The sequence below is a fragment of the Toxotes jaculatrix genome, chromosome 5 (assembly GCF_017976425.1).
Source record: "Toxotes jaculatrix isolate fToxJac2 chromosome 5, fToxJac2.pri, whole genome shotgun sequence".
NCBI lineage: Eukaryota > Metazoa > Chordata > Actinopteri > Toxotidae > Toxotes > Toxotes jaculatrix.
In genome coordinates, this window is record NC_054398.1 from 15,446,655 (window position 1) to 15,462,995 (window position 16,341).

A 16,341-nucleotide genomic window follows, 5' to 3' on the forward strand; every position below is an offset into this window, starting at 1 on the left:
ACAGTAAAATATGTAAACATGACACAGCAACTGAAATGTAAATGTAAAGGTTTGTCACAGGAAACATCCCTGTAGAGACAAATTAAGACAGAGATTTTTGGGCTGCCCAGTGCACATCACAGTTTCAGACAGAGATGAACACCAGTTTTTTTTTCCCACTCGGCCTGGGAGGTTTAAGGACAGAGCAGTCTGTAGGACAGCTGATAGGGGTGTTGTGTCTTTCGCTCTCCATTCCTTCATCTTTGCCACTTTGGTAAACTGCAGAGTTAGGGTCCAGGCACAGGGAACGATCTGTCGCTTAACAATGAAAACAGCAAAGAAAACAGCAGCAGAACAAACATCCACACGAGAGGTCTCTAAGGAAAATTGATTTTTTTTTTTTTTTTTTATAAAATGTTATTATTGAATGCAACAGCAACTAAGTGTCTCAGTGGTCACATCGTTGTTAAGAGTCAGCACAACAGCAATTTGGTAAGGGTTCTTCTAGAAACAGAAAGGACATATAGTCATCGTTGGATTTTCATACACGAGTTTGTAAATCACATCTTTTTGCTCTTACAGCTGGTTATTGCTCCTTGAATAATGCTGCCTTTTTTTCTTTTAAAGTGTTGCATGTTCAGAGAGGGACCACTGAAGCTACATAATGCTGATAGATGTATGAGAAAAACCTCTACAGACTGACCTTTACTTGAAAAGATGTCCTGCTAACAACTCAGCCTGCCTGGACTGGCCAGTCATGTTGGCCTTCATGTCAATAAAGAAGTAATAAATATAAAGTATGAACGTACACACACACACACACACACAAAATAAAGTCAACCCGCCCCACCCTGTTCCACCCCATGTTAGAAGAAATGTGCTTCATCTTTGCATCTGCTATTTACTGGATGGATCAAAGTTAAAAACTATTACCTTGACATAAATAAGCTCCTATATATGACAGGTTGCTTCTCAGTGCAGCTCTAATGATTTCACATTACCTCTAGCATAGTGCTGGGAAAGGTCGGCGCTTCTCCCTCCACCACAGATAACTACGGCTTGTGAAGGATAATGAGCAAAAGGAGTGGATCCAGCCACAACGCCAAAGTGCATGCTACTCTGTGGTCAGGACGGCAACTTAGCCAAGGACTGACAGGCTCGGGTTACACACGGGAGCAAACAAAGAAGGTAGCACCATCGGACCTACAGCGGGAGCAGCTGCAGGTGCCGGTATAGTGGGTGGGTGAGGGGTTTAAAATAGCAGGCCAAAAACAAGCAACCCTGTACAGCCATCAGAGTGATGAGTCACCAAATGCCTTCCAGTCCCTCTTTGTGTTTTAAATCCCACTTTCAAAGAAGCAGACTGATCACCTGAACTTCTGATTTCCTTCAGTCTTCTCTACCTCTTTCTCTCGTTTCACACATCTTTCCACTTTTCCATTCCTGTAAGTCTTTCTCCTGTTCAGCAAAATATGAAAAATTTACTTTTTTTTTTTTTTAACTCTTCTCTTTTCTATACATCCATTGCTTATCACCTTGAGACTTGTTTCCATTCCTACATACAGACACACTAACACTTACACCTGCACTTGGTACAGGAGGTAGACACGCAATACAAAAAACAGATTTTACCCAGAATCCAGCAGCCATGACAGTTATTGCTCCCTGGAGCTACGAGGCAGAAGAGTCTAGAGCCTGACCGACAAATCAAAGGACGGCTTTTATTTACCAAAACTGGCTTATCACTGATATATTGGTATCTGCTTTTATTCTGGCTGATACAAAAAAAGGGATGAAAGTAAGTGCAGCACAGAGGTCAGAAAAAAGTGCACCAGGTGACTCAGAAATTGTCATAATTACACACTGTAGTGTGTAATCAAGCACACGCCACTGTTTCCTCCAACAGAGAGGTTACGTTTCTGGTCCCATTTAATTCTTCATTTTTAATTTGTCAGTTACCAAACAATTTGTTTAATGCTGCAACTAACAATTATTTCCAATATTTTATATCTGCCTATTTTTTTTCTCTAGACTAATCGATTAATCGCTTAGGTTATAAAATGTCAGAAAATAGTGAAAAATGCCCTTTATAATTTCTAAGAACCCAAGGTGACATATTGAAAATTGCATTTTTTTTAAAGTCAGGAACCCAAAGATATTACATTTACAAAGATATGAAACAGAAAACAGCAGAAAATCCTCACACTGAAGAAACTGAAACTAGAAAACATGTGGCCTTCTTGCTTGAAATATGACAATTATTCAGAAATAGTTGTCAGAATAGTTGCCAGTTAATGCTCTATCAATCAATCAACTAACTAATCATTTTAGTTCTCGTTTTATTTTGCACATTCTAAATAAATTTTAGTGGGAAGTTCGGCCATGGTTCAAGGAACAAGTTTGAACTATATGGTGCAGATCCAGTATCGGTCAGGCTCACAGTCGCCTCTACAAACTCTTCAAGTACAGTAAGATATGGTAAAGTTATGAAAGGTGAAAATGTGTTTTTGGATTATTTGGTATTTGCAATGGTATAATGATATCTCCAGATTTTATAATGTACAAATACATGTTTTAAACTGCGCATACATTGAACGCTGATTCACTGCTGGTGGAGTGATAAGAGTTGTGATCAGTGTTAAGTGGATCTGGATAAAAACCCTGTTTTTTTTTTTGTTGTTGTTATTGTTCTTTTTTTTAGTCCCCCCTTCCACATTTCCATGAATGCTTCTGACCTTACTTGAAACACAGCGCTAAAAAAAGTATAATTTAATCTTCAATAACAAAATAACATTTCAGTTCTGTTAAAATATACATGGAAAACCTGTCAATATATATTAGGAAACAAACTAATTTGTACAAAAAGTACATCATTACTCTTATTCTAGTAATAATAATAATAATATAGTATGGTACATAAACCTAGGAGCATGGTTGATATGAAACCAAAATAAATCAGAAACTCTTCATACAAAGAAATAATTGAAATTCATCGAATTTCAACTTGATGAGAAAATGCAAATCAAATTAATTGGAGAAATAACAGAACAAATGAGCACATTAAAAAGTACTTCATTATTAAAACCATATGAGCATTGCACATCTATCAAGACTATTATCTATTGGTGCCAGTGAATCTTTGCTCTTCATGAATATATCTCTAACCGCGTCTGACACTACTGGGTCACGTAACACTATTACTGGTACTGCTTTATTTTTACTGAATCCTTACAAAACCTTAGAAAAACTACTTTGATCTTCACCAGTTTTCTTTGTACACCCTTGTATACTAAAGTGTAACTGCGTCTTAAAACAATCCACAAAATTCAAAACTGCCAACAGTCATCGTCATCCTCCCCAAAAAAAGGCATTTGGTAATCACCCTGTCTGTTCCCTGTTTCACAAACCTTCATTATTATTCCGTTCAGATTGTTCTGTTTGTTGGTTTTTTTCTGATGAGGTGAATCTGCTGTTTGTCTAGCTGATTTCTGATGGGTATGGATCAGTATCAAAAGATTTTATACTACTTTGCCTCACATGTACTTCACAGCAGTTGGCCTATCAACTCTAACCTAACTCACTTCCATCTTCTAATGACAATTCAACTTCCTTGATTACCGTTCATCATCTCTTCTCCTTCTCTTACACAAATATATGTTTAAAAGCAATAAATAATAAATGACGGCAACGTTCATCCGTTGCAACAAAATCTTCCGTTCCTGTAAAAGGAACTGTGTAAAATTCTTCAGTTCTTTGATTGCAGTTTTAATTTTTTTTCCTTTGTCGTTATTTGAAAAAATAAAATACCTGAAATGACTTGAAATTAAAAAAAAAAAAAAAAGAAGAAAAATGCAAAAAAAAAATGTCCTCTGGCTTTGTAGGAAAAAAAGGAAAAAAAAGACGAAAACAAGCGAAACGAGGAGGTGGTTGGGGGGGTGTTGGGGGGGGGGGGGGGGGGGGGGTTAACTGAAAGTGGAGGTGGGGAAGAGAGATCCTGGCCCGGTTTTTACCAGGAGTGGTCCAAGCTGTATGTCTGCAGGAGGATGATGGGAGAAGCAGGGTTCATGGTTGGGACGAGGCTGCCCTCCATCGCTCCGGAGTCCTAACCGTCTTCTCAGACCCCCGAACGGGCTTACGAACTCTACGACCTCACTCTCACTTGTTAATGAGCAACCCGCCCACCCAGCGGAGCTTGCAGGCAAACCACCGCCTGAGGGGACAAAAGTATTCATAGTGGAACTGCTCAAATTCGGGGGTCTGGCGGATATCACGTAAAAATGCTATGTCAAGGTCTGACTCGGTGAGGATGATGAGGAGGAGGAGCAAGACAAAGAGGAGTCCAATGGTCACAAGGAGCAAACGGAGGACACTTAAGACAAACTTATTCACCTGTTCCACCTCGCTGAGGGCCGAGTCCCCCCCTGCCCCCTCCTGTGCAGATCTACCGTCCGCACCAAAATCACCCCCTTCCCCGTGCGTCGGGGTGCCCGCTTCCGACTCCTTCTCCTCTTCGATGCTGCAGGGCGCCCCATTGATCTGGCGCGAGACAGCCAGCTCCATACTGTGCTCAGCCACCGGGGTGGGCAGGACGCTGTCGGAGGGGCTGTAGGCCTCGTCCGAGATCACCGCCGTCCCGTCGCTGGCATCTGTGGCGTGGCTCCGGGAGCGTGGTATGAAAGATTCCCCATGGGACACGGAACGCACAGGTGTAGAGTGGGCGCTGTCACGCAAGGACTCCAGACCTTGTGGAGGTGTTCAGGGAGGAAGAGGAGGGCGGAAACATAGAGGAAGGAAGAGTAATTACATACATTTTACAACATGAAAAAAAATGACTCACAAGACATTATGTGGTCGGTAATACGCTAAACTCGTGTGGCGTTCACAGACACAATATACTGTAGTTATTGTCTTTTTCCTGTTATTTGTCCAGCAGAGATCTGTGAGACAGCAGAGACACACTGTCTCCAACCTCAGAGCTGAAATCTGATCATGCTGCTCCCAGAGTCAAACAGATGAGGGGATGGGACATTATCATTGTACTGAATGTTCAGGAGTTGACATAAAGCCTAATCATCATCTCTAATGGAAGAAATCATTATGTAGCCAATTACAATGGAAGTGTGGATCTCAGAGTGACCACAGAGTGAACAAACCCATTAAGATAAAGTAGACTTGAGGAAACAGAACATAGACCAAGCCAACCCTGCTTCGTCATAAAGTGGTCAACATCCTCTCCTCTTATGTGCTAGCACTTTCTGACTCCAAATCTCGAACAGATAGTAGAGCTTACACAAATGATCCCACTTTGGATATTAGATTTTTGTGCCTCGTCTGCGACAGACACGGCCAGAGGCATTACGTTTTTGGGTCATCTGTCCATCTGATGTTCAATTTTCAGGAGGGAATTTTAAAGCATCTGGCAAAAAAAAACCCCACTTGGACTCAAGGATGAACTGATTAGAATTTGGTCAAAGGTCAAGGTCACTGTGACCTCACAAAACACATTTTTGGCTCAAGAATAAAAATACTCTTAATACCTTTCATTAAATTCCTTCAAGTAACCACATATATTTTATGAGTCTGGACAGACATGGATCTGCAACTTAACTGCTTGGCAGAAGCACACAACTGCAAGGCAGTAATTCTAGTTCCATACGTATTGGTTGTTTTAAAAGATTGTACAAGGAGGCTTAATATTCTAATTAGAGACTCACTGCCTTAAATTTAAAGGTATATTTGAAAACTATTTAAATTGTTTTCTGGATGAGAAGATCCCACTTTCCAATGCAATTTCAATGTAAGACAAGGTCTTAATCATCTGTAGAGTTCAAAGGGAAACAGCAGCCATTTTGCCAGTATGGCAAAATCTGTGGAGGTCAACAAATTTATGGTATCTCAGGGAATATATTATCATATTGCCAAACTCCATGTACAAACAAACAATGCACTGGTTTTAAGCCATGCAAAAAACGTGATGTAACTGTATGACTGTACTGTTCATTCTGAAGGATAAGTAACAGTACAGTACAGTACATGAGAGCCACTCTGCAGTGTACATGTCAGTGAAGATGAGCTGTGGTTGAGCCCTTTGCTGACGATATCACATTCTCCGGAGTGTCAAAGCAGCAACATTATACCTTCACTATAGACAGAGAGAGGATTAAAATTCAGCTTTTGATGAGGAAGCAAATCATGAAAGGGACACTTTAAAAACTGCAGGGAAAGCAGGACAGATTATGTCCAGCGTCTAAGCCTCTACTGACACGAAACTCCTTTCAAGTGAAAATGAGGCATAAAGAATGTCAGCGGCCATCTTTACTCACTGTTGATCTGCCTCAGTTTATCCCTATGATATGCTGACAACAGTGAGGCAGCGAGCAGAAAAAAGGATTGTTTTAATTTGTACTTCCCATGTTTAGAGCTTTTAATTTGAAACATTCTAGCATAACTTTAAAAGAAATTCATACAACAAATGAACACACCACACTAACTGAAATACTGTATAGTGGTTGGAACCAAATTTAGCTGCTACATAAAGAGTCTTCTTGTCCAAATCAAAAATATTGTCAACACAAGCACCAAGAAGAAAAAAAATCAAAAGTGAGTCCCCAGATGACACAGACAACCACAGGAATGGTGTCACTCCCTCCCTGCCAACATCGATGAGGCAGAGACTGATTTAAAATAGAGAAAGCGACTGGCCCCTCCATGTAAAGCACACTTCTGGCTGGCTGTGTGATGAGTTTACCTGGAGGTTTGCTGGGCTGAATATAAGGCAGGGGAGTGCCAGGGAGAGGGGTGACGCTGGCAGACTCCTGTTGCCCCGTCAGGGCAGGGTACAGCGGCAGGACGCCCAGGGCCTTGCCCAGCATACGAGGCCCCAGGCTCAACACGCGAACTTTTACATCCCGGTAGCAGTGGTTGATCATACGCAGGTGGACGTTCACCCGAGTGGTGATGCGGATCAGACACTTCACCATGGCTGCAGCATGAACGTGTTTATCCCGTTGTTATGGTCCCTGTCCCGGAGTCCAGGCCACAGTCTTGCTGTGTGTGTGTGTGTGCTGGGCTGAAGGGCTCTGCCTTAGTTGCCGTTTGCGGAGAAGAGTGTGAGGTGAAACGGTGGGTTTCTGCAGCACTGCTGCAATCACCAGCATTGGCCTGGCCTGGTTTGGCCCCACCCAGGCCAGTGACATACATGGAGTAAAAGTCCCAGGCTATTTTCAGCTGGGGTATTAATACCACTGCAAGGCACTCAGTCAGCACACACTGGGGGTGGGTGACTCTCTCTAACCCACAGCAAAAGACCCTCATTATACACAGTTCACCTGCTACTGACCTCTGTTTATCTCAGTGTACAAAGAGCTGTAGTATTTAGTTGAAAGGCAGGTCCAAAGAGTCTCACTGCTTGGTTTTACCCAGAACCATGCAGGACTCTCTCACCAACAGAGGCACTGAGGCCACCTGTTCTGGGCCAGAAGCCTGCAGGTGGGCTAAATGAGCTGCTTCTGTTGTTGGCACAACTCTCACAAACAATCGTGCAAACACACACATACAACTATGAAACGTTGCATTGAAGTGGAGCAGGCTGACTGACGCACACACCTGCAGCATGTCCCACCAATGCTGTAAGCATGAACTGGGCCACATGGCTCTAATTACAGAGTGTGTGTGTGTGTGTGTGTGTGTGTGTGTGTGTGTGTGTGTGTGTGTGTGTGTGTGTGTGTGTGTGAGAGAGAGAGAGAGAGAGAGAGAGAGAGAGAGAGAGAGAGAGAGAGAGAGAGAGAGAGAGAGAGAGAGAGAGAGAGAGAGAGAGAGAGAGAGAGTGTGTGTGTGTGCATACCTGTGTTTTCTCAAGAAGAGGAAGAGTTCTTACAAACGGGACTAGTGGCTCCCTAATCCATTTAAAATTTTGTCGACCAGGTTGTTGTTGCAATAACACATTATTCATGAGTGTATCTGAAGAGGGAACTCATTACTGTCTCTTGAATAGCAACGCAAACTACAAATTCCATGTTTCTGTGGTTGAGACTGACCTATGTACAATACCATAATCACTGAACGGCTTCTAAAGGACATTAAAGAACATTAAGGTCTTGTAAAAACACAAATTTTACCCCAGCACCTACGTGACTACTATGGGATTTGTTGCACGCTGAATCGTGGGGTTGGAGCTCAGGTCTTACCCTCCATGATAGATATGTGCACAGCTCTCCGACGCGTGCGCGGCACACTGCTGAGGCGAGGTCCGTGGGTGATGGATGGACAACTTCTGCTGGGCACGAGGCCAGCCCTGCAGAGACAAACACAGACACAAACGCACCCACATCACTGCGCTGAGAAACGGCACCCGAGTGGAGGTAACTCATACTGTAGCGAGTAGGTGCTGCTGATATAAAGACATCTACAGTAGCTTGGTGCCCAAGAAAATGGAGGAAAATTAAACAGAAAATCTGATCGAGAGCATTCTGACCTCTCCTGAGTTTACAACTCTACCTGTGTATTTCTGGAGGTTCGCGTTTGATTTTGGCACTCTGCTCCATCACCTCTTTTGCCACTCGTCCACTGTTATAAAGCACAGAGACCATGCTCAGGATGAGTTTCACATACACACAAACACACACTCACACACACACATAACCAGGCAACGTGGTGTCACCCAATGCCATGAAAGCCATCACTGCAGTGGATGAGTACAATATGTGAGCATCATGATTGAATTAACCCGGTGAATTCAGCTTTGTGTAACTGAATTACCACCAGTCAGACAAATGCACACAGACTTGCAGGCAAAAATATCAAAACAATGACCGTGGCTTGCCCTTCACCAGCAAAACCAACCTTTAACTGACTTGGCTTGTGACGTCACTTCATGTAAATGAATATTACCAGATATTTTTGGCTTAAAATTACTTTTCATCCCTTCAGTCTTGACAGAATGTGAATCATGATTTCCTTCTTAAATGGGCAGTTCAGCCAAACAAAAAATATTTTTTCACTTACCCGTTGTTAGTATCTAGCCATGCTGATATGTCTGGTTTTCTTTAACTTCTGATCCAGGGGACTACAGAGTGACATTAGCTTTTAGCTATATCCATTGCAATAAATATATTGTGCATTGTACCTATTAAATAAAATAAGTAAATAAATAAATATCTGCTGAGCTTTTGAGATATAACCTTTATACCACCAACCCAATGAGAATCTTTTCTTTGGTATAAAGTAGTTCCATTAACAAATTTAAACTAACTTTCAATGCTGTGAGCACCACAAACAAAATTTAATTCACCTCCACTGTACGAGGGTAGCAGCAGAAAGATGGATGTTGTTGATGGATGCAAAACCTGTGTAAATAAAACCAAAAGGCTAGATACCACGAAGGGTAGTTGAGAAAATATGTTTTTTGTATAATTTATGTAACTCAGTATACAGTATATACAAGGTGAAAATGCCTCATGTGATGAGTCCCCTTCATTGTGTCCTCTGTCTTTTGAGGTGTCAGTCCTATCCTCTGGGCAAATGCAGGCTGACGTTACAGCACAGAAGGCCAGGAGGCCACGTCTTCTGGGAACAACTCTCTCCACTTCCAGCTGGGGGGGTTTTCAGCAGTGTCCTCCCCTCCCTGTCATCACTCATACTACCTTGCCGTGTACTCTACCTGTAACGGAAACGGCTGCCCTTGAAGAACAGGTTGCTGCTGGACACCGTGCGAACCTGACTTGACTTCTCAAGCCTGGAAAGAAAAAAGGGAAAAAATGAAGCCTATTATGCCTAAATAAGTATAACAGAAAATCCCACCAATTCTTGCTAGAAGATGCTCCTAATATGATCACACTGTTGAGGCGTGTATATATGGAATCTTTGCTTTATGAATCCCAGAACAAAGTGGAAACTAGGATCAAATCCCCTGCTATTAAATTATGCATGTCCTCTGCTCTATAGGCACTGAATCCTTGGCATGGCTCCATACAGTATTCAATATGTTTATTTTGTCATAGTGAGTGAGACATTAATGTTTAATGCTCCATTTTGCTTTCAATGGATGCGTGTGCTTCTCTGAAAGACATGTCTCTATCACACGTTCTCTCTTTGTACTCCCCCTGACTCCTTATTACATTGAGATCTTAATAAGTGTAAGGTTGATAAAGTATTATCACTCTGCCACTTCAGAGAGTCATCAAAAGGTCACATCATATGAACTCCATCAACGTATGTGCTAATCTCTACCCTTCTCACACCTCCTCTCTTTCTCTGTTTCCCATCTGCTAACCCCCCCGACACACACACCTTTCATCACCTGAGCCATCAGCCCGACTCGTTACTACGCCGCTCCCAGCCTCTGAGCTTTCACGGCTTGTTTTTTTTTTTTTTTTTTTTTTTTTTTTTTAATCACCTTCCCTGAGCCAGAGAGAGAGCAGAGGGGCCCCGCACTATTATTCATGGTTGAGACAGGGGAGCCATATCTCAGAAGGAGCGCTGAAGTGCTTGCAGTCTCGTGCCAGTGCACACTCATTCACTAAAGGTCAGCGGCAACTCACACCTCATTTTCCAGCTGACAAACAACCCAGAGGGAAGGGCTTTTAAGGACACTCAGGTACTGTGACGGTAACCTCCCCGGGTTGCGCTCAGAGCAACTAAATCATGACAGCAGACAGAAAAGAGAAACACTGAGGAGGGAGGATATTTGTAGACTCACTTATAGAAAGCTTGGTTCTCCACTCCGCATTTCCAAAGGTGCTTGCATGCCTCCGGAGTTGGTGCGAAGTATGTCAAGATGATCTTTTTGTCCTGCACGTTGAAAATGAGAGAACGTGCAGGACAATATAATAAACTGAGACAGAAAATTGTTCTCTACAGACCTTTCATCAGAACATGCACTCCACATCCAACAATTCATGCTCTCACCTCCTTCTGATTTGCATATATGTGGAACGTCTTGCCTTCGAACTTCAGTTTCGTCACCTCGTTCCTGTCCAGAGGAGAGTGTGGCAACAGTTACACATACAGCAAGAGGAAACAGAAAGCCACAGCCTCTTTAAATATTCATGACAACCACTTTGAGATCACATAAACAGCCACGGACCTCTGTGTTTGGCTGACAAAACAAATAACTGATAATATTCCCCGCAGACAGGGAATGGAGAATGGGGGAAACCTGAGCGCTGCCGAAGGCAAACAAACAAAGCCATTATAAATACTGCAAACGTAATATGTCTGTATCCATTATGTAACTGCAACCTTCTCAGTTAAACACGAGCAGACACAAAGACAAATATTAAATAGAAATGCACCATGTTGTATGCATTTTCAGTTTGTCAGTGAAGCATCTTGCTGAATTCAAATCATTAAATGTCTACAGCAAGAAGAGGCTATTGTTATGAAGCTATTGTCTTGACCTTCTGTACATTCAGTATTTCTGTGAATGTAGCTGCTGTAATTAGCCATCTGTGCACGTTAGCCCCCGGCTCTTGTCACAGGTAGAGACAGATGGAGGAGCTTTGTTGACTGAGACTGTACAACCAGCTGTGGTGCACATGCTGTTTCAACGCCCTGCATATAGAGCACACATGTCAAATCAGCTAAAATCGAGGCCCGTAGTACAGTGTTTATCTATTCGGATCCTGCAAAGACTCCAGGCGTGTGCTGTTTTAAATCACATGAGGGAAAGTTGCACATTTCACTCACCATTTGAGAAAATGAACTCTCTTATTTCCCTGAAGCACCACAAAACCAAATGGTGTGAAGGCAAGGAAAGCTGGGTTCCCAGACACATCCTAAATAACACCACAAAAAAAACATAAATCAGACATATGTTTGAGCATTTACTGTACTGTCAATCCCACAGAAAATTTCAAGTTGTGAATGTCTTTGAAATGTTTACTGTCTAAATATAGTATAGCTGTGCTTGAAAAACCTTGCATGGATGCGGATCAACACCATATGTCTCCAGCATCTGGGCTTTCTGCAGGAAATTCCGCTCTGATGTTTCAGGTGTCTGTCCACTGAGGGAGAGCAACAACACACCAAGACATCTGTGTCAGTCTAAAATGTCTGAAATTCAGAAAGTCAAAGACGTCTAGAAGAGATACACACAAATTTCCAATGACGTGACACATTGACTTAGAAAGACTGAAAGAGGAGGAAGGAGGTTAGACCAAAACAGGCCAAACACTGAAATAAACCAGTGTATCAGCTGAAGCAAAGAAAATATGAGATGATATTTAAAAAGCACTTATTGCTTATCTCATCTTTAATAATGTAAGTATTCATACTGCAGCACAGTGTCTACTTGGAGGTGAAGGAGAAATGAACCACTAGTGGGCAGCAGAGCCTCAAGCTGTTTGTCATTCTGCCTCCACAGCATCAAAACTAGACTTGGTTGATGCAATTCTACCTCTATTGTGTCTCACTGCATATCATTAAACAGACATGTTGTGGTTTTTTTTTTCTTGCCCTTTATTTGTTCCAGGGAGCATTAGCCTTTAAACTGCCTCGCAACTAATGCAAGAAAGAGCGGTTTATTCACATTCGAAATGACTGAACACTTGTTTTAGTGCAGATAAGAATCATTTGACTGATTAGTGTGAGAGAAACAATTCATCAGCTCACTTGCTATGTGTGGGAGCAAAGTGCTTGTGTGTGTGTATGTATGTTTGTGTTTCTGCTTTCAATACAGAGCTCTGCTGCTCTTGCAGTTACAGATGGGGTCAGGACCCATCACTAATACCTGTGCAAATAAAGGACAGACTATGAGCTCAAGACATTCTGACTGTGTTATCTGAGTGGACGGTGGAGAAGAGAGCACTTTTTTCCCCTGTCTGCTCAAATAACCAACAATAATATGTCCGGCCAACCCAATAGAGACCAATGGTACCTCATTACTGCAGTCAATTAAATAAATGTCAAAGGAAGTCTGGCTTTTGTCCAGCCCGCACTTAGAGCAGGATCTGCAGGTATGTGTAACAGGGTGAGACGAGACTAGTAGTGGAGGTGCAGAGATATATTTTGGCTCTTACATCAGCTCTGTCTTGTGTATATCTGCAATCCGGCGTTCCAGCTTCTCAGAATGTTTAGGGAAAAACTGGAATTTGGAGCTATAACCTTCAGGATGCTTCCCAGGGTCGTAATCACCAATCTCAGCTGGAGGAGGGAACAGAAAAAGTTAAATGTATTCACAGACACTCAAAGCTAATAAAAGTTAAAGTGACGCTATGATGATTTTCAGCACAGTGGTGTTTTTTTTTTTTTTTTTTTACGAGTGGAGATGGGCTGAACATGCTCAGGATTATTTGTGTTCCTTCATGCCACACTGCACTCCCTCAGATGACCCTGATGCTGATTTCTCTCTGCAAGGAGGAGCTGACCAGGCAGCCCATCTTTAATTCATCAGCCCCTCCTCCAGAGGACCTGCCTCCCCTCAAACACTGTGCTCTCTGCGATGTTAGCTGTGCCTCCGTGCCTCATGCGTGTTGTGTTTGTTTAGCTCTGTGTTTGTGCGTGTGGTGAGGGGATGATAAGATGCTTGATAACTACTTCAAAGACTCTCTAATTGAGCTTGATTTCTTGCCTATTAAGAGTGTACAAGCCATTGAACTAATAATCATACAAAGTATAGAATAACCTTTTACTTTGTACTAGTTTTAGAGTCAATATCAGCATGGACAATCACATCCAAAGAGTGTGAAATGCTATTCATGTCTTAAACCATAAAAAAATGAAAAGCACTGCAGGCATACCCTTTGATGAGCATTTTACATTCTCCTTGTATCACCTAATTCAGCTTCTTTCCACATTAAAATCTATTTGCTTTGACTGGCAGTATTTATCAGCATGGTGAACTACAGGGCATGGTAAAACAGAGGTCGTGGACACAGTGCAAAGCAGAGAGTGGTGTAAGTCATTTCCATCTGTCGCCTTCCATTACCTTGAAGGATGTAGGCAGCCAGCATGGCCGCATCCGAGGTTTTACACAGGAGCCGACCGTGGTACAGGTCTCTCTTGATTTGCAGGAAGACGAGATATCTGCAAAGGAAAGGACAGACAGTCTGACAGGCCTGCATATGAGAATACTAATGATATTCATAAATATCCATAACCACTCATACAGTTGTATTTCTCCGTAAAAACACAGAAGAAATAAAACAATAAGAAAAGACAGAGAAAGAACAGCAAAACAACAAACCTGATAAACCTCAAATGCCGCTGAGTTCACGTTCCCCATGGGGGGCCTTGAATATTTCTTTTTGATTTAGTTGAAATGAGGGTTTTGTTTTGGGGAAAAGAGGGTAGGAAGGCCCTGAGGGAAAAGCTGCTACTGACGCTGTGCTTCCCTTAAAGCTTCCAGCCTAGTTTCAAACTCACCCAACCAGTCAGCTCCTGAAGCATGAAATTTACTCTCAGACAACATCTGAAGCAAGCAGCAGGACGGTAATGACAATGACTATTATTATTATCATCACTATTGTTATTATTATTACTATGATTATTAAAGGCGAGGACACCACATTCAGTGGGATTATTGAAAATCACCTTTTACATGACCCCGGCCCCCCTGAACCTTGAACAGGAAATTCATCTCCTTCTATCTAGGCCATTTCCACAAAGGCTAATAACACTTCCTGTACAGAGACATGCATGAAAGAACTACTTAAATTTCCCATGTTGTTCACTCTGCAGGGGGTTCAAGAGACTCTTTCTGAGGGTGTGACGAATAAATAGGTAATAATTCAACAGCCATTTAGTGCTGATGGCTGTTGAATTTGATTATACAAAGAAAAAACATCTGCACTACTCCAATATGTATGCAACTCACAGCTGATCAGCAGCACATCTGCAGAGTCATTTTCCCTTTACAATACTTAAAGCACATGGTATATTAATTCCTATATTAATTCCTAAATGAGAAATAATGTGTATCTGAAAAGTGTTCCTTAAATTTATGTTTCTGTTTGTTCCTAGAGGCAATATAGTTGTTGAGCTAACCCTGGCATATCTGAATTGACGTTTTATGTTTTTAAAATGTCAGTGTTGATTACAGCACACAGTCCCCTGTAAATGAACAAAAAATAGTTTTCTCCTTCACTTTTTCTTGTTTTTCCTTTTTCTGTTTTTTTTTCTTCTTTTCACAGGTGCACAGGTATAATTGCTTTCCAGCAGATTGCATATATAAACTGGCATACATGCTCTGATCAGGGCTTAAAGTCAAAGCACACGCTCATGTATGCATATGGGGAGCAGACACTGAATAAGCCTTGTGTATGAGGCTGATAATTTACCCTCTCTCTCTTTCTGTGGTCGGCATCATGCTCTGCCCTCTCCACTCTCATCATCATGTATCACTCACTCTCCCCCTCCAGCCCCACTCCTTTCATTCTCCATCCTTTCCTTTCCACTCTCAATCAGCACCCTTTGCCCCCTATCTCCTCTATCCGCTCTGTTCATTATGTACATTCTACATGTGGTACACATTTCATCTCATTACACCTCAGAGACGAAGTGGACTCCTCTTCCCCCCTGGTCGGTGATGAATACATCAGTAAACTGTCCATGCACTCATTCGCCAGCTGGCTACTCTCAGCATTATCTGGAGGCTGTGTAAACTCACTCTTAGTTTTAGTTTGTGGCTTTCATCTTTCTGTAAATGAATAAGAAAATATTAGAACAGGACTATATTTAGACAGAACATGTGAGCATTTACACTGAAAAATGTAACATGTCGTTGCTCTTGATGTTCTACCCATTATCTAAGCTACTACTGAGGGCTTTTATGTTCCTCTCTGCTTCACAACTCCTCCTGCAAACTGTGTTCTGTGTAAAATTCATCATAATGTTTTAGACAGATAAGTACTCAGGCATTTTAATTATGAAGACCCATGAATAATGTTTTAGAAGGAGACATGTTTCCTGTCTAAAAATTTTAGAGCACAATCTGTACTGAAGAAAAAAAGAAAAACCTCAAGCAGCTGCTTTTCACAGGTTTGTCAAATGATGGCAGTCTCTCCATGAAAAAACTGTCTCTCTTCCTGTTTAAATGAAATAAAGGTAATCTGTCGCTGTGGAGAAAAAAAAAAGAAAAGAAAGCAGAGCCTTTATCAACTCATCTGAGGTGAAAGCAACAACAGAAGGTCATACCGAGTGATTTCCTCCTTCAGAGCAGCGGGATCAGGAGGGTAGAACTTGACTCTCAGACACATGGTGAACGGAGGCTGAGCTGGAGGAAGCAAACACCCAACATTCAAGAAATGGACGGGAACGCTTTTACTAATAACACATCAAACACTCAACAGGAGACTGAGGGAGACAGCAGAGCTGTTTTGAGACTCGGATACAAGCAAATTTATTCTCATGAATTGAAATATTAGA

The 16,341-nt window shown here is 42.0% G+C and overlaps 1 protein-coding gene across 1 annotated transcript in view; it reads right to left on the bottom strand.

Moving 5' to 3' along the window:
* Positions 1-340: 340 nt before the first annotated feature.
* Positions 341-16,341, bottom strand: part of LOC121181714 (FERM domain-containing protein 5) — a 54,551-nt gene continuing 38,550 nt past the window's right edge. Inside the window, exons 4-14 of the mRNA XM_041037805.1 lie at positions 16,111-16,189; positions 13,904-14,001; positions 12,996-13,119; positions 11,894-11,981; positions 11,665-11,753; positions 10,885-10,948; positions 10,676-10,767; positions 9,638-9,712; positions 8,476-8,544; positions 8,166-8,272; positions 341-4,721 (exon numbers count right to left, since the gene is read on the bottom strand). Of these exons, the coding sequence (XP_040893739.1) occupies positions 4,135-4,721; positions 8,166-8,272; positions 8,476-8,544; positions 9,638-9,712; positions 10,676-10,767; positions 10,885-10,948; positions 11,665-11,753; positions 11,894-11,981; positions 12,996-13,119; positions 13,904-14,001; positions 16,111-16,189 (1,472 nt within the window). The 3' untranslated portion in view covers positions 341-4,134. The remainder of the gene's footprint in view (positions 4,722-8,165; positions 8,273-8,475; positions 8,545-9,637; positions 9,713-10,675; positions 10,768-10,884; positions 10,949-11,664; positions 11,754-11,893; positions 11,982-12,995; positions 13,120-13,903; positions 14,002-16,110; positions 16,190-16,341) is intronic.